The 19,647-nt window shown below is 37.9% G+C and overlaps 1 protein-coding gene across 1 annotated transcript in view; it reads left to right on the top strand.

Moving 5' to 3' along the window:
- The first annotated feature begins 14,102 nt into the window (after positions 1 to 14,102).
- Positions 14,103 to 19,647, top strand: part of LOC131879228 (uncharacterized) — an 8,264-nt gene continuing 2,719 nt past the window's right edge. The window contains exons 1-5 of the mRNA XM_059225489.1: positions 14,103 to 14,146; positions 14,324 to 14,394; positions 14,459 to 14,574; positions 14,648 to 14,852; positions 16,500 to 16,585. Of these exons, the coding sequence (XP_059081472.1) occupies position 14,852; positions 16,500 to 16,585 (87 nt within the window). The 5' untranslated portion in view covers positions 14,103 to 14,146; positions 14,324 to 14,394; positions 14,459 to 14,574; positions 14,648 to 14,851. The remainder of the gene's footprint in view (positions 14,147 to 14,323; positions 14,395 to 14,458; positions 14,575 to 14,647; positions 14,853 to 16,499; positions 16,586 to 19,647) is intronic.

Here is a 19,647-nt window from a genome sequence, read left to right as displayed (position 1 = left end):
CTAATCCCAAAAAGGCGTACTTGCAGCTGCCCAGAGGCAAAATTCACTCGTTCCAATTATCTCTTATAAACCACAAATGCTGCCTTTATTATTTCGCTTTTCACGTTGTTACTGAGGAAAACTTAAACCTTTTGGGGCAATTTTCCCTACAGTCATACAATTCCGAGATATGAGCTAGACCAACAATGTGATTGTATGCTTCGTTTTATTGTACTCTGCAAAGCGAGAGTTAAAGATAAAATTTGCAACGGTATCTAGCTATTTTAGTTACAAATTTGAATTTCGATGTAAACGGCATTTCGGAGCTGAAACGGTCGTAAATCAGACTGTCGATTCCTCCATAACTCAGTAATCGTTTAGTAGATCGTATGCTCATTTGGATTCAAGTGCTATCGAAGGGTGTTCCAAAATTCCGCAAAATGCGTTTTTGAAAACACAGGATTTTAAATGTTTTAAGCATGTACAGTTTTTATGTTAGTCTAGATGTGTTTCACTACGAGCATTGAGGGAATGTGAGAGTTCTCGTATTGAGAGAGACTAAAAAAGTTGGGACTGTACAGTGTTCAGAGAAGATACGAAATGTTTCTGATACTGTACGTCTTCAAAAGCATCCATGAGCTGCGTCCCAAACCGGGATCTAGGATCAATTCTATCGACCGCAGAGGCTTAATGTGCGTTTTGAGAGCATCTTCAAGCCTTCAAGAATCCCAGCTAGTTCGAACAATAAAATCCAACTCTCTTCTTTGACCGGCTCCTTCATTGTTCAATTTTCTACTCTCAACTCTTCGTAGGGAGTATTTAGATGTCGAATCAGTCTCATCCTTTAAGTGAGATTTAGACAAGATTTTGACGGAAATTCTTGATCAACCCAACATTCAAGGGCTGGTCAAATCCTCCAATTCTAATTCGTTGGTAGATCAAGGAGCACATAAGAATGAACAGTAAAAAAACGAAGTCTGAGCAAGAAGTCTTAACAGCAAATAAGTCAAAGTTATTATCATTACTATTGTGGTTTGCGAGCTAGAACGATGCCTAGATGTATTTGGATATTTTCATCAAAAGTTAAGATAGCCTTTCTACCACTGTCTCTCTTTTTATATGAATCACTGAAAATCCCCCTCTGTCAAGAAATCATTTCTCATAATGCATTAAATTTCAGGTTGATTGTCTTCTTTTACTAGAAAATATGACTGTTCCATCGTTGGTCTTCTCGACAATCCTAAATGTCACACAATTTATGATTATCTTGCTTTTGCACAATGCCCAGCTAAAATGTCATCTAAATGACCTCACATATATTTTAGCAAAAAGCAACTTAGTTTAGGGCCATCTCTCTGACTAATTAGTCAACAGCCCTTTGACAGGATAAAACTTCAGATTATTCTACGTGATTTAAACGTCCCGGTATTGACCGAAAATCAGGTTAAAATAACTACTATTTGAGCTCATGGATAAGTTTGGCAAGAAATTAAGTCTCGGTAGTTAATGACTACTTAATTTTTAAGTACTTGTAAGACAAAAATGGCAGATCAGTATAAAAAAATTTTACATTTCCTTTTTGTTTGTTTTTTCAGTATGAGGGAGTAAATTTTGTTCAGATTTTGAATTAAGTGCTGCCGTTGTTCGCTCGCACTAGCGTGTTGCTTCGCTTCTCAGTATGTTGATTCCAGATTGTTCTTTTTTTGGTTTGATTTTTCATAGGCTTTTCTAACCGCTAGAGGGAATGTAATTTGTGCTCTTGAAATGAAAGGTTACAATTAGTCTATTTATTACCTTTCAATCTTTAAATGATATTTGGTCTACCAACGAATTTGAATTGGCAGACCGAGCTAGTCCTTGAATGAAGGGTTCATCTACAATACTACTTAAGAATTTGTCCCAGTTTAACTTGAATGATGCCACCGAATCAACAAGGCCTACGTATTCCCAACGAAATTCAGAGGGAAGCAAATTGAACAATGAAGGAGTCTGAGAAAATAGAGAAGTGGACTTCATTGTTTGAACTAGCTTGGATTCTGGAGGGCTCGAAGGTGCTCTCAAAACGCACATTAAGCCTCTACCTACGGTCACTAGAATTGACCCTAAATCCTGGGTTGGGACACACCTCATGGATGCTTTTGAAGATGTACAGTATCAGATGCCTTTCGCATCTTCTCGGAACACTGGACAGTCCCAACCTTTTTAGTCTCTCCCAATATGAGAGCTCTCTCAATCCTGTAATTTTCCTAGTTATGTTCGACCTTTTGCGATCCTGCTGAATTCATTGGAGCCCGAATGGGTGAAGCATGTTCAAGATATGGCTGGACAATCGACTTGTACAGAGTTAGCATCGTGATGATATCTCTGGACTTAAACGTGCGATACATCCAACCACACATTTGAAAAGCTTTACCCATTTTCAACTGGATATGCGCATCGAACTTTCCAATTTCTTGGAGGACCACAACTAGATCTTTCATAGGTGAGGATTGCTCAATACCTTAACCTCCATTATCTACGAGAAAGGAGTGGAAACGAAGGTCATTATGCGGAATTTCATTCTATTCAGGGCCATATTACTCTCAGTAACCCAAAAATAGATTCTATCTAATGGAATCTTTGCCATTCCTACCAGAAACTAGCTTTGAATCGTCAGCATAAGAAGAGAGACTGGCAGTAATACTAAGCTTTTTTAGTGGGGCAATAGATATTAAGAAAAGGAGGGGGCCTAAGATCGAGCCCTTTGGAACACCTGACTTGACACCATGTATGTCACCAAGGGATCCCTTAACAATTTGCTTCCTGTCATGAATGAAGCTTCTTATCCAATTGAGAACTTTGCATTGGATACCAATGTCATGAAGTCTATGAAGTCTATTCAACAAAAGGCCATGATCTACTTTTTCAAAGGCGTTTGAAACCGTAACATTTTTTGGGACATCTTGCACAATAAACGCATTTTTGGTAAATATACCAATGACATACTTCCAAGAGTGGGCCATCTTTTTTAAATTTGTGGAAAAATCACTTCAACACGTAATGCCAACATCTTTTTATGGTGATTATGGTTGCTAAATTGCTCACTCATTAGGATTAGGAATGGGAACTTTAATCCATTCATTTCCTGGGAAACGACTGATTCTAGGCTAATGAGTGCTGAGATTACTTTTAAAAGAAAATTCAATTTTTCCCTTATGTTACATGGGATTTTGTATATATAATTTGTTTCATTTGTCTCCAATTAAGAGAAAGTAATTGCATTGTGTTGGTTTGTGATTTTGTGCCTAAAATATGACACAATATGTCGAAATGCAAGAGGCATGACCAAGTGACAGACTTGAATCCTCATTTTTGCCGCACAATTGACGTTTTTGAGAAAGACATCAGACGTAAAATACTGCATGAAATCTGTAGAACACGGTTCCTCATATGGGTTGCCAGAGCGAGTATTTGCTATTGTCAAAGGCAACTTGATTATTCTATCAATATTATAATTAAGTTCTCTGTGGCATTGCTTACTTTTTGATCGGAAAAGTAACATCCTCTAATCTGTCTTTCAACCAGTAGGTGTTTAATGACGTCACCACATATTTTTGGGATTCATTTGTTTTCCTGGGCAAAGTCATTCCTTATTGAGGGATCGAATTCAAGGTACAGGTCAACTTCATCTAATTTTGCTTTTAAAACATCAAGCAATATTGAACATGAGCTTACATGGCAATGCTTTTGAGCCAGAAAAAGAGCTTCTTTCGATGCGTTTGAGGTTTCTACTTTTGGGGGAAATTCTTACAATTACTGGGAATGTGATCCCAAAAGTTCAAGATGAAGGAGTTAAATATCTTATTTACCTTTCAACTCATACTATATCTGATTCACCAACGAATTAGAGTTAGCAGTTCTGGCTAGCTCTTGAATACAGGGCTAACTAGGAATTTGTTCAAGTCTGACTTAGATTCTGCATCACCTACATACTCCCTACGAATATTTCCCAGGAGGGGAGCAAATTGTACAATAATGGGGCCCAAGAAAGCACTCAGGGGGACTGCACTGTTCGAAGTAGTCAATTGATACTTTTGCTCAGATTTTATTTTTTTTCTTTCAAAACCTTGACATATTTTCGTGTTATTATACTTTTTGCTATTTCGATTTTTCTTAACTTCAATTAGCTGTCCATAGGTTTCTTTCAGCAAAATTTCGGAGTTGCGCAACTCTATTTAGCTTTTGTAAAAAAATCAATGGCATAATGATGAAAGAGCAAAAAATCAAAGGTTTTCAAAAAGAGCAAAAACAAAAACTCTCTCCTTTACTTCAATCCAAATTACTCTATGCAACCTAAGAGTAGATTTGAAATAGGTCCTCTACCACATAATTGGAATCTTGACCGTTCATTCACATACTTCGGCTCAAAATTGTCCGACCTTTAGCATGACATCACTTTTACCTCTTAATATTTTACTCAGTCATCTACCTTTGAGTCGCAATAAAGATTTTCACGTTTTATACTTGTTATTTGAGGAAAGCTCGTAAGATAAAATGAGGCGGAAAATCTTATTCCTTAAGTAGGGGGGAGGGGGAAGTATATATGAGAATGTTCGAATTCATTGAATGACTTTTTTTTCCTAGAAAGTTCTTATCATTTCATATCCTAACAATTCATTCAAATTAGGCTTTGGCTTACCTGAGTCGAAGCACATCCAAGGGTATCTCATATAATGGCAGCACAATAACAACATATATCACCGGTAATCCTTGACGTAATATTTTCGTATCCGTTGTCCTTCATATTATACTCAGCTGGAATCAACGTAAAATAGGACATCGATATGTATCGCACTCACCCGAACCATTCGTTGATTGCAAATCAGTTGCTTTTATATGTTCATCCGATGAGCCAATGTTGTCCTTGTCCAAAGTGCCTTTGCCGTGGTTTTCTCTCTTGCCAATCCTCGATGTGAATTGTTACCATTTCGGTAGTAAGTAGGTACATTCCGTTTCTTGTTAGACACACTCCAATGCGTCTATAGACACGCTATGGTTTAAGTCTTGTTTATTTCACACCTTACGTCTAGACATAAACATAGTTCTTATCCACTATTACTTGCCTTTTTATCTTCAAAAATCTGTAAACGACTTCAGGTTGATTGATACCATGACAACCTAATGCTAAGGACCTTACTTCTAAACACCGTGAATTCAAAGTCTTAGGTCTAGATCTAGTTATCGATGATAAAAAGTACTTGCCTTTTGCTTGTCGAGCTGAAGTCAAATTTCTGGGGTTGTTTCCAATTTCTTGGCTAAATGAAATAGTGCCTAAAAAGACAGTAAGTCCAAAAAATGCCGCTTTTAATTTAGATCCCATTGTTAAGGATGTGTCGAGACGAGTAAAAAGTAACAACTGAAGAATCTGTGTGGAGTGAACAGTTTGTGAAGGGGCTGTTTCTCTCAATCCACTGTGCGAAATAGGTAGCGCTCTTCAATTCAGAGACAACCTGTGAGCGCCGGGCTTGCCATTGGCGTTAGTTACTCCTTACTTGGACGTGTTTTTTGAAGCAGTGCATCATTAGGGCGGGCGCTATTTTAGTCAACGGAAGTCGTGGACCAATGAAAAAAAAGTAAGAGGGAGGTGGCCATAAATAGATTTAGAGGCGACAACAGGAAAGCGGGTGGGGTAACACGGTTGGGATAAAGAGAGGGTATCTCAAACAAAACTTCAATCGAAGAACGGAAAAAGGGACACTTTGAAAATAAGAAACCAAAATGAGTTCTAGTGTGAACCCAAAAAATATTTTACTTAGTACACTTAAAATCTATGATCTTAAAAAATTTGAAAATGTGTTTTAATGATTTTTCTTTACCTTGAGCTTTTGGGTAAATCGTTGAAGCATGAAATAAGATTGGTTGGCTGATTACTTTATTCAATCACTTTCAATAAATTTGCCTGACGATTTGAATCCCTTCAAACCAATATTGTTCAACAATCATTGGCAAATAAGTTTTAAAATTTTAGATGATAAGTCCAAGCACCGAAAGTATATTATACCCGATTGAACTATACATGGGTATTCTGATTTAAAAAAATGCCCTTTTATACCATAATACATTTTTTGCCATTTTTTCGTTTATATTAACCGTGACTAGAATTCCTTCTCTTTAAAAGAAATCGTCGTCTAGCTCCTACTATCATGAATTCAAACGGGGGTGTCGAAAACACCTCTGAAGCTTTTAAGTTGAGAAGAAACAGAACAATGCTGAGTAAAGATCAGAGGAACGAAATGGTCGAAAAGAGCCAAATCTAGCCAAATTAAGTCTTCGGCTAGAACATTTTTAGTGGGATAGTGTTTCGAATGGTGTGAAAGCTACAAATTGATTTCTGACATATGAATTTGGTGTTTTTGAATTTAGAAACCCTAAGATACATTTCAATGTGTAATAAGCAATCAAAAAACCAAACCATCAGCGTAAAATATGGATATACTATAATTTGCACTTTCTGATTCCTAGTATGCGCATAGTCTGTCAAAATTAAGGTTATGCTGAAATACTTTCTTTCAACATTTTCGCAAACTAACACACGAAGTATAATTAGTTGTGAAAGTAATTTTTGCTATCACTTCGCTTTTTTTGAGTAATCATATACATGTTTCTTTCCATCAATAAACTAGACAGAGCTATCCTTTACATTGAGCATATTCTTGACAATTTCTTGAAACAATGCCAATTCTATTTTTTAAATTTGGCGTTGTAATTATAGTTACAACACAGGCGAACAAACACGTTAGGCATTGATGAATAAAATAGCCAGCCCTTATTCAGAACATTGATATTCAATTCTTGGCTCTCAAAAAAGATCTTGATTCCACTCCCAATTCCTACAACACAACATTTTAGAATTTGCACTTCATTTCATGTGACTTTTTCTCATGATGATGATGACATCCTATGAATTGACAAAATAAAAGCAAAGAATTCAATTAGGTAAGGTAAAGTTGTCAGCTCATAGTTTTCTTAGAGAAAGTTAATGCAATTTTTTTTTCTAGAAAAAAGGAGTTTGTTCTCAAGAAAAATTGGATTTTTCTTCATTCAAGAAAAGAGGAGCTTAAAAAAGAGGCTGTGTGCTCCTAAAATGAGGAAAAGAGGTTTTTAAAGACAAAAGAGGAGCCATTCCAAGCCTTCATTTTGCTGCTTTCTGTCAACTAGCACAGAAACACTGCTCCTACCTATTCATTACTCTTACGTACTGTTGCTCACTCGTTAGCCTCACAAGGTAAACAAATTTTGTTTTAGCTCCTTAAGATGAATGATTTTTTGACGAGGACAGAAAATTTAATTATACCCTGACACATAAATTCGTTCCTGTCGCCATTTGCACTGTTGTTAAACTGGTAATTACAATGGTTCATCCAATCTCAATTTGAAAGCTTGTATGGTGGTCTTGCACTATTGCTATCCAAGAAGCATCTCTTATTCTGACAATGTTGAAATCGTTCGTTAAGGTATAATTTCGATTTAATTTCCATCGATTCCCCATTTCCGTTCGTCGTCAATGTTTAGTGCCAGCAAAAATTTCAACCCCCTCCACAAAGAGTGACATTGGCTGACTTTTGATAGCTTGATGCCGTTTTTTTATTATTTAAACGGAAGGGGGAATAGCCTAGAAGCTCTCCCAAACAAAACACTTTCGATCGTGTATGGTTAAAATTGATGTAAATATTTTTTTAAATGCCTTGGCTTCATCAACAACTGAGCACCTCCAGAGAAACCTCGAAAAGACGTTGCAAATTTGAAGGCGGAAAACCTCCAAAATTTGGGGAACATACAAAGGACAATATCCAAAAACATTGAGAAGACATCCATCTCCATGGCTCAATAAAAGTATTCTTTGAAGATCTGTTGTGCTTGTAAATATTATCAAAAAACCTACCGGAACGAATTTCTGTGTCAGGGTGTATGTGATTCTCGGCTTCGCTGGACACGCGAGGCTTACCTCTTCGACCCTAACAATCATCAATAAAATGGTACCTCGACCAAGAAAAACATATTGTTTGATGAAAAATCTAAAGCGCTCCATCCATGGCTTCCTTCTATCTTTAAGCCGTCACACCATCATGAGAACGCACGTTTAAAAAACAATCAGTCTGGACATGCCACTAAACCATTCCAATTTTAGAGAATGAATTTCCCAAGCTTACAGTAGCATCTGTCAGAATTTATGTTGGCACTTCTTCAAATAATAATATTTTTTGTTCAGAGTGACCTGTAGAACGCCACCATGTGAAAATGTGACGCATGTAAATAAAGTTTTCGCCAAGATTCTGAAGAAGTGTATGACAAAGTTAAGGCAGAAAGACATTTTACTTGTTTTATTAATCATTATGTTACTAGTCAATATCAAGCAACAAGTTCAATGGGATTTTTGGTGCATTTCTTGATGATTTGGCTCTGAAAACCGCAATCTCAAAAGGAGGAAGATGGTGGGGCTTCGAGGCAAACTAATTATTGCCTGATCATCTGAGAATGTGGTAACATGGCCGTATTTGATGAAATTGGAATCGCTTATAGCTCTCGCTTGCGGTTAGAATTATATCTTTCAATAAGAACACGCACAATCCCAATGATTGGAAAGGAGAATGTCGTGTCTGTTCTTCTGTTTTCTTCATTCAGAAATTCTAAAACATAAGAGTGCGTAGACAACCAAGATCTTGTTAAATTAATTTTGTGTTTTTGGAACCGGTTATTTTGTTCTATATTGGTCGTGAAATAGGTTTTTCCAATATTTCAATGAAATTAGTAACAACTTTGCAAGGCTCGAAGGAAGGGCCCGCTTAATTCCGATCATCAGTTACGGTTCTCTGGCCAAAACTGTTTCATTCCTGTGCGTCATTCAAATTCATATATAACAGCAAACACACATGATATACCTATAAACTAAGTATTTATTCAACTTCTAGTGTCTTGGCCTTTCCCCTACGAATTAAAACTAGCAATACATCACATGAAAATAAAATCAACAGGTTTCATGAAATACATTGAATATTGGGCTGTCTGGGAATACACGGTGGGGTTAAATGCGATTTTAGTTACCCCAGTCCTAGCCCAGGACTTTTGTGAACCAGATTTGACAGCAATTACGCACTTGAATTTAGTTAACAATTTGATTTACATGACGGGCCAAAGAACTATATTCTTCCATCGAATATGGTCTTTCAGACTAAAAGTAGCCGAACCCATTTATTGCATTTCTTGAGAAATTTTCGAGTTCGTTTCCCAAAACTTATAATCAGGTGTTTGCGTATTAAGAAGTGGAATGGTTCTTGTTTCGAAACACTTTTCCCCAAAATGTTTTACTTCAAATTCTGAAGTATTTGAGAGGTTAGTCGTATCTTTTCCGTTTTCTCTAAACACAAGCTAATGCTATTCTTGAAATTTAAACCTAAAAAATTGCCTAAAGTTGAGGGTGTTGAGGGTGGTGTCTTCATCATGTTGGAACTAGCACTGAAGTCCTGGGATTAAATCGATCAAATCCTCGCAGTAAATGTCTTTGGCAGTGGTTGACTTGCCTGAAATGAGGCCTCATTTAGTTTGTTTTCCTTCTAGCAATATCATGAAAACCAATTTGAATTTAATTTCGCTCACGTCACGATACTAACAGGAAACCACTAAGAAAAAGCTCATCAAATATGCGATCGTATCTACGTATAGATATTAACAAGCTCAATTTTCCCACAGACTACCACCTGTACTATAATAGGCCTGTGGTTAATATTTCGGTCGCAACAGACGAGGATGAAAAAGCTGTAACGAGATAATTGGCATCACGGAAAGATCTACTTTACCGCTGATCATTGCTTGAATATCAGAATGGTGCCCGCTGTATTTCAAATTAAACAAACGTTGGTTAAGACGAACCACTTATTTTAGCATGGACGTGACATGTTCTTTTTCTGTTTGTGAATCAGAATTGTGAAGTGTGAAAACTTCATTGATCCCATTTCCCTGTCTTGAGACCTATTTAGAGTGCAAAGCTATTGGTTCCAAGATATTATTTACGTTCACTAAATACCGTATGGAAATTTGCCGTCTGAAAAGCTGGGGATCAAGTGAAAATTTCCAGGCTTTGGTTGAGGAAGTTTCGTTTATATAGTGCCCCAAGTGTGCCACTTCAAGTTGTGTCTATTCAAATGAAATTAGCATGACTGATCTTGATTGATGGTCCAGCAAATCATTGGGTTCAACTGTTATTTTCTTGTTCCATTTGCTCTCATGGGAGTATTCCTTACTATTTATGACGGTGAAGTCAATTTGGTATTATTACAGCTGCTTGTTGCGTTAGATTATCACTTTGGTAAGGAAAAGTCATGACTGCCAAGCCATCAGAGGAATAACTTTCCAGACGTTCTGGTAGCTTGATGGCAGGTAGCCGAGCTGATCCCCATCTCATGTTTTACTAACCATATCAGTCTAACAAATAAGTCATCATCCTAATGGATGTCTGAATTTGGAAAACTATCTTAAGAATAAACTACCTAAATATGTGATGTTCATAGTAATAATTATGGCTGTAAAAAAGTTGAATAGCTTTTTCAACACGTTTTCCAACTTTTTAGGGTCTATTCAACTATTTGGGGTCCACTCAACTTTTTCCACCTTTTTGCCATTTTCACACATTTCGTCCATTTTTCGCAAACAAAACTTTACGAAACGCGAAAAAAGGCAGACGTCAAGATCACGTTGTAATGTTTCAAACCAGGATGAGCTAGGGGCATACTCCATGGCTAGGGAGTTGTCCGAACAAAGCTCAAAGCTGCAAGGCTTAGAACTGCACTTACAGATGGAGCAAAACACTTTGTAAAGGTACTTAGCCATGTCTCGCTCTCCTTTTATGATGTATTGAAGGCTTCCCTCCAGGACCACTTGAACCTGATATTCATGGAAACCTTCGCATAAGCATTAATAACTTCCAAGTAATTTGCTAACAATTTCTTCAGGTTGACCAGATTGAAGGGAAGACCGTTCAAATTTGGAAGTTTTAGGAAAGCAATTTCCAAATTAGTTACCTCTTTGGGCCCATTGGGGTTTGCTTAATGTCCAGAGGTTTGAGATTGGTAATCTAGCCACTGGTACCTAAAACTCTAGAAAAACATCACTCAATGCTTGTTTTCTGCATATTTTATCAACTATATTCCCAACTATTTCGCAATTTTTCCCAGCTTTTTTTAGCCGCCATTTTGCCAAATTTAGCGACTATTCTTTACGGCTTTATTAGTAATATATAACAATAACCTACTCTTTGATAAGAGTTTCAGCTAATGGCTTACCTTTGCTTTTTTTGCTTTCTTGTTGTCATTTCATACCAAATACATTTCCGTACCTCAATCTTATTGCCAATCCTCAGTGTACACATCTATGTTTGAGTGGTGACAGCCAAATGACCAATAAACCAATAAGTGTCAATTTCTAACAAACACAGACTGTAACCTTTATTTATTTCTAAAATAATTATGGGTTCACACCTTAAACAGGAGCGTGATAGTCAATGGTGGCAAGCTAAAAACGGGGAGGGCAAGTACTTGCATTGGGTTATGAAGTTGAGGAAAGTCGATTGATTGGAACAAAAGAAAAAATAAATCCAAGTGGCGAATTTCTCCTTTGAAAATCTCATATTGATAATCATGCTCTAGTTACTTATTAGTTACTTTGTATGAGGGATGTTCGGAAAAATACAAGAATAGTGTCTTAGCAACTACATCAGCTTGTTTTGATATATTTGTTTAGATCAAAGAAAATCATTTCAATTAAGTTAACAAACATTCATGGTCAAGAATGGCTGAGATAAACCACTTCACCTTTCTACCTTCCCGCAATTTGTTGTTCCCTTTTGTATTTTTTTCATTTTGGGTTTTTAAGACTATGTTGGTTTACCAAATAAATTCAAGCCAAGGAAGCAAAATATTAAGGCTTTTGCCAAAACTTTATCTCTCTATCACACAAGGGAAAAGCAGAACATGATCTGTGCTTATGTACAGCATATGGAGCCTGACTTTAAAATCATCACTTTTGCTGAACATTCTATTAGATTTTAGGCACAATTTTATGAAAAAAGATGAAGAAAAACCACTGGTATGTTACTATTATACAACATGTAGCTTTCTGTTTATCTCTATTTGGATGTCAAAAGTGCTTGTAATTTTCTAGCATTTGAAAAGTATCTCAGAAGGGTGGGTGATGTATTTATGGTGTTTGAATGGAATAGCAAGAAGTTATTCAGCGAAAAATCCCTTGTTAAAGTCAGGCATCTTAGGGAGTATTCTTGCATTTTGATGTTTGTTTGTCCACAGCAAGAGCAGGGAGAGGAGAATGAAAAGGACGATTTGGTTTCTGCAGTTTTGGATTGCAATTATGTGATGGTTAATTTCTCTGGAAATTCAAGTAGGAATTTAAAAAAAATATCCTAGATTTTACTTATCCTAAAATAGCACTCACATTTGGGACGACCATGCCTCTTTAAGATGTCTATCAAATGGATAAGAAATAGCTAAAGGTTCACTGACCGCCATTGGCGGCCATTAGCCGCCACTTCAACTCAATGAACCAAATGTAGACGAGCGGCGAGGGCCCCGTTCCACGGTAACCATAGAGCTTCAATCGGAGATCAATTCAATTTGATCCTTCTGAGAGTCAACATTAAGGTAATCATTTTAGATACTTCAGCACGTATAATATATCTATTGTGCAATCAGAGTTCGACGCCAATCTTCCATTTGGTTTCGTTGGAAATCCAAAATAATCTGGAAGTACTCATTGAAAACAAGGATCACACATGTGTACTTCTTGTTCGAACCACTTCACTTCTGTTTGATCAAGTGTTCGGGGAATTTGAACTTCAAAAGGTACGTAGGGTAATCAAGATTGTGCAATTTGGGTGGAGAATTTTCGATATTTGGAAGGACAAAGAAGGCATTCGAAGGAAACAGTCTCCTTCATTTAGATTATTTCAAGTCTACAGAACATTAAAGCTTACTCTTGAAACCTGAGAATGCCGCCGTGTTCTCTTTTTTTATTTGATACGCAAAATAAAAGATCATGGGGCAGATTTACTCTTCCTCATGCTTTTACCTTGACCTAAGATAGAATGCCTCATCATTGAGTAAATCGAGCTTTACGTTTTGCATGCAAGAATAACTTTAGACAATACAATTTAACTTTCGTTTCCAACAGTTGTGAAATTTGTAGCAGCAGTGGGGAACTTTTGGGTCGTCTCATTTATGAATGCCAAATGAATTTAAAGCGGTTGAGCATTTTGGTGTTGGGCAAGGCTCCACAGCTACGTAAGTCTCAGAATTTCGTTCGATTTCATTTGAAACGTCTCTGGATCTCCAGAAAGTGATGAGCAGGAATCATATCGTGCTGGTCAAATCTCTTGGATGATATTTGACTTGTGCGCCAACAATAACCTTTGATTGATTATATCAATGCACATTTGAATAAGTTGGGACGTGTTTAAACTGGAGGTGGTCCATATTTTTCGTAACACCCTAATTGTGACAGTTACTTGATTTGAGCTGAAAAAGGTTGTTATGTTACTCTGATTTCAAGAGGCACTTATGATTTCAATCAATTTTTCTTTGAATTGCAGACCAATCTCAAGGGGTCAACGCCTATGAGTAACAATCAACTTCTAACCCCAACAACTTTTTTTTAGGTCCCCATCATGATGTTCTACTTTCCTGTCTTGATCTTGGCTTTTCTGGCGACAAATTGCGATTTTGCTAAGGGTGCCTTCAATAATTCACGAAGGAATGGAAAAGCACGTGAGTCGCAAAAAAACAAGAAGTTTGGTTATGCTCTCCTCGACCATTTACATTTTCATTTTTTACCTCTTTGCTTTCAGTAAACCTTTTCAACATTGTTCGGTAAGATGTTCCACTAATAGTTCTATCCATGTAGACCTTCTTTCTGGAACTAAATCCCTTGTCGTTGAATGCTTTATCGACAGTACCATATACTTATTTAGTTTTTGTCCAACATGTCCTATGAATGAGCTATATTGGCCACTTGACTCCATACCGTTTGCAAACCAATGAATTAAGTGGTACTGCCATCTTCTTTTCAGATTTTCCAATTCCCCTTGTCCTGGATCGGGTAACAGAAATGGAACATGCTATACCGAGTAAGTACGCGTTCAAATAACAACACTTTTTCGTCCCCTCGTCTGGCAGGAAGTATTAGTGGTTAATCATAAAAAGGAACAGGTCGATCATTATTGCAAGGACCTTCCAATGCCCTTTTTCCTCTGTTATCATATTCGACTCAAACGCATCTTAATCCTCCTTTATTACATCTTTAGTGCTGAATGCACCTCTAAAAATGGAGTCGTTGCTGGAACTTGCGCCTCTGGATATGGAGTGTGTTGCACATGTGAGTTGCTATTTTGGTTGTTTCATACAATTAAAAAATGTTGATTTATGTGCTTTCACCTTAGTTTCTGCGACTTGTGGACAAACTTCGAATGAGAATTGCACGTATTTCGAATCATCATCCATTCCAACAGGGGCCTGTCGTCTGAACATTTGCAAATGCAATGAAAATGTTTGCCAAGTAATACACATTCCAATGTAGCTACTAGTTTTTTACTCAAACAAACCTAAGCTATTGAGTGCATTTTTTTCAGCTCCGTCTGGATTTTAATAGCTTTATTATTGCGGGACCTTCAACTTCCCCCATCACAGTTGCAAAAACCACTTTTGGAATAGTCAGTGCAGGCGGAAAAGTCAAAGTGACTCAAGCTACCCAATGCTTGGTGGATCGATTTTCAGTTTCAAGTCCAGGAAGTTCTGCCCCACCCACCATTTGTGGAATAAACACTGGCGAGCATAGTAAGAATTCAGATAATATTGTATTGTAACAATGTGACATACAAATTATTGCTTCTGTTGACGCAAATTCTCAGACATTTTGGTAAAGCGGAAGCAAAAACAATAGCAAGTGGCTTTTTATCAATCCAAGGACGACTTCGCCAATGGACAAAGACAACATCTTTCGAAATCGACATTTCAGTCGTTCGAAAAGCTGGAGGTGTTTGCAATGTTGCGCAATCTTTCACAATACATTCGCGAAGCCACCAGAGAGAATAACGTTCCGGAATTAGTCTTTTCCATTGATCTGATTCAGTATGTTCCTGTGACACCTAGTAATCTATCAGATCATCAAAGTCTTGAGATAGGGTCGACCATTACTCAAAAGCCGGCGCGCTCTAGAGTTGGATCGACCAAAAATGTCGACCTGGCTAAGTCTACACTGGCCCAAAATTGCAGAAAGGTTGAAAGAACTACTCCTGGTTTCGATTCCGAAACAGGAATCGTCCATGGATGCAGCCATTGATAAATTAGTTTCACTCTTTGAGAAAGTTTGCCCGGCCAAAATGCTAGGTCTGCCCAAGTTCAAAGACGAACCGTTATGAAAATATGTTCGTTCTGCCTACCGTCGAAGCCTCTACAGTCTAAGCCTCTACAGTCACTAGAAATGACCCTAAATCCTGGGTTGGGACAAAGCTCGTGGATGCTTTTGAAGATGTACATTATTAGATGCCATTTTTTTGAAGGACTACACCTAAATCTTTCAAATATTAAACCTGCGCAATATTTTTACCTCCATCATCTACGAGTGGAGTATTCAAAGGTCATTGAGCGGCATTTCATTCCGTTCAGGGCCATATTACTCCCAACAATCTAAGAGTAAATTCTAACTAGGTAAGTTGCCAGACTTGTGGAATCTTGGCCAGTTCTAATAGAAACTAACTTTGTATCACCAGGAAACGAAGAGAGAATGGCGCTAGTATCAAGCTTTTGAAGCGGGCAATGAATATTAGAAAAACGAGGGGCCCTCAGATGGAGCCCTGGGGAACACTTGACTTGACATCATGTCTGTCACAAAGGAATCCCTCAACCTTAACAATTTACTTCCTATCCTGGATGAAGCTTCTTATCCAATTGAGAACCTTGTCTTGGATCCCAATGTCATGAAGTGTATTCAGCAAATGGCCATTATCTACTTTATAAAAGGCCTTGGCAAAATCAAGATAGACAACATCAACTGACTCATGTCTTTCAAGACCCTCAATGACCTTCTCTAGTGCTCAATCAATTGGATAACCGTGCTAAAATGTGCTCGGAACCCGTGCTAGCTAGGAGGAAGGACTTCATTGACTTCAGGAAATTCAACAAGTTTGGACTTCATGATTTTCTCGAACACCTTCGCAATATGAGAAGTGAGAGAAGTCGGCCTATAGTTACTGTGGAGCACTTATCTCCCCCTTAAAAATTGAAACAAATTGAAACTTATTTGCTATAAAATTCAATCTAAATCGAAGTGCGAACCAATTGATTCTTAGTTTAAAACATTCTTTAGTGATAGTTGATTGCCTTTTTGCTACGATCCTAATTCTAGAATATTACAATTTGAACTTCATATTCGACCTTCTAGTTCTTAGTAATTGCCCAGTAAATTGTAAACATTTGTTTCAGTGTATGTTGACGCCAGTGATGAATGCAACGAAATCGCGTTCCAATTGGGCTCATCCTCCAATGTGAATCGTCAGTGGTCCATCAAGGTAAATCTTCTGGTCATTTTTTCGTTTCCTAACTTTCTTCACCTCCACGCCCGCTCCTCTTACCTCAAACTAGCTTTCCCAAGAGGCTGGCTAAATAACCATAAAGATTCTTACCACAAATGAAATGTCTTCAGAAGGAGTTGTCACTATGACAAAATGCTGAAAGTAAGATTGAATAACAAGTAAATGTTGACGCTCGCACTCTGTGTCAAAGAAAAACTCACAAGGCTACATTAATGTTGATCAGACAAGCTCTCTTTCTAAACACTAATGAAAAACTTAGGTTGGTGTTTTTGTTAAGACTCGGAAATATGGAAGTTTTAGAGGTGAAAAATGTAACAAAATTTGCTTTTTGCTAAAAAAGCTAACATCATTTCTCCTACTGCTATGCGCAGATACGATATACTCTTCCAGCTGCCAGAAAAAAATTGAAGCTATTGGTAACGATAGTGAAAAAAAGTTTAAAAATTTCTCTAAGAGTTGAAAGATTTAAGGTTCTACGTTTAGAGGCTGGTAGGACCGGAATTCGTTGAATGACGTGGACACCGTCGAAATGATCTCCTTGTCATAAGGAATACAATTCTCTGGGGGTGTTTTTGTGTGCGGGTCTTGAGAATATGGAACGAATTCCAGCAGGAAATCTGGAAGTGTTAAATAGCGTGAGGGATTTTCGAAATAAGCTCAGTACCTACAACTTATCGCCCTGCCTCATTCATCAATGTTGCTAGTTACCGAGTCTATATAATTCTTTTTCTCAATTTCTTTTCTACTCGTACATTACTGTCAGTTATTTTTGCTCCATTTTGTACCTACTCATGGTATGTATTTATCCATTTATTTATGTATTTTTGGCAATACTCTTTATGCATCCCAGGGAGTGTTAGAGTCGCCCCGCACAATAAATAAAGAAAAGAAAACTTAAAAAGAGCCCACGAAAAAATCGGCCGAGACTGATCGAGAAAGATGGTTCTGTAAACTCTATGAATTATCCATGGTTGATCAATTTGCCATCCCCTAATACTAGAGCTTTTATTAAAAATTGTGGGTGTTTGGTAGTTTCTATGAAACTAATCATAACATTCCGTAAGTTGTTGATGAAATTGATGAGTTGGTTAAAGTTTCCGCACATATTACTAGCGGCGAGAAAAACGCAGAAGAACGGATAAGAATTCCAACAAATGATATTAGCGGTACGAGTGACGAACCTGAAGAAGATATGACACAAGGAACTGATACCTATGGAGATACCGACTACCAAGAGAAGCATGATGAAGGAACCATGAACAAAGGCATTCACAATGGGCAAACTATCATCCCGAAGAGAGTGACCAAGGAGCATGCCCAAAGACGACCAAATCGAGACAATTAAGATGGAATTTCCTTTGCACTGTCTAAAGGAAAACTTAACATAACATTACCATGGATACACTAAAGACAATCTATTTCAACGCACGAAGCATTCTTAATAAGCTCACACAATTGCAGGTGATAATGTCAACAGAAAACCCTGATATAATATGCGTGTCTGAGACCTGGTTGAACAAGAATATTCGGAACTCTGAGTTTCTGATGAATGGATATCGTGTCGCTGCCCGTAAAGATCGCTTGGATACCAAATGTGGAAAAGGTGGAGGGGTTCTCATACTTACCAGAAACATTTCCACAATTCAATTAGATGTCTGCGTTGATGGAATTTGTGGAATTCGCCTGGAACAATGTCTCTATTTTGCATTTACCTCTCGCCTAACGCAAGTTGTGACGACAGGGATAGTGTAAATGCGTTCGTGGAATCCATTAATGAGCCGTCTACATTGATTGGGGACTTCAATTATCCCAGCATTGATTGGAACTTGTGCTCTGGTCAATCTCATTCGGATAATGCATTTGTGGAATCCATACATCAAAGCTACCTTGTTCAATTAGTTCATCATCCCACTCACGTGGCGGGGAACATTTTGGATTTAGTATTGACAAATGCTGGTGAACTTATAATGCATCTGACTCTGCGTGATGACTTAACAATAAGTGACCATTTCCCACTTGAAGTTGGCCTTCTGAAACAAAAACGTTTCGAAACGACAACGGAATATGTTCATGATTACTCAAAGGGAAACTTCCCCGGTTTTTTGCGACTACCTAGGTGGAAACAATTGGGAGGAAGCAATCCGAATTTGCTCAGTGGATCAGGCGTGGCTGCTCTTAAAGCAACATATAAAGATAGGCATGGATCTCTTTATACCTTCTCGAAGAAGGAGATGCGTTAATAGGCCTCCTTGGTTAAGACGTGGGCTTCTTCTTGACATTCGAAAGAAGAGGAGAATGTGGCTGAAGGCAAAGAAATCTGGCTCAGCAGAGGACCAAGAAAAGTTTCGTACCATGAAAAAGGAAATCTGCAAAAGAGTGAGACAAGCTAAAATAGACTACGAAGAGGACCTAGCGAGAAACGCCAATCTGAAGTCTTTCTACGGATACATTCGGGGAACTTTTCGGGCCACAGGACAAGTTGGACCTCTCATAGACTCTTCAGGAGCGTTGCAACAAAATCCGACCAGAATGTTGGAAAAGTTAAATGAGCATTTTACCACACTCGTATCCACCCCCATTAACATATCATGTGGTTATGAAACCAAAGGGTCCTCTAATAAATCTTGTGAAATCTTCTTCAAAAACGCCGATGTGCTTCGAACCATTGCGAGACAAAAGGGCTCACCGTCTGCTGGGCCGGATGGTATTCCTATGGTGGTCTTGAAAAGGCTTGGTGGAGCGGTTGCAAGACCCCTGACTCAGCTATACAATAAGTCTATGACATGTGGGATCGTTCCACGTGAATGGAAAATGGCCAATGTATATCCCCTTTTCAAAGGAGGCGATACTCGTGTTATCAAGAATTATCGCCCAATTTCACTCACTTCATCTGTGTGCAAAATCATGGAACGACTCATAAAAGATTACATCACCGACTATCTTGAGCAATCGAGCATGCTTGAAAGTGCTCAGCACGGATTTAGATCAGGCCGATCTTGCCTAACAAATCTTTTAGAACACCATGAACAAGTTTCAGC

This window comes from Tigriopus californicus, chromosome 4 (genome assembly GCF_007210705.1).
Source record: "Tigriopus californicus strain San Diego chromosome 4, Tcal_SD_v2.1, whole genome shotgun sequence".
NCBI lineage: Eukaryota > Metazoa > Arthropoda > Copepoda > Harpacticoida > Harpacticidae > Tigriopus > Tigriopus californicus.
This window is presented reverse-complemented; position numbering and strand designations above follow the sequence as displayed.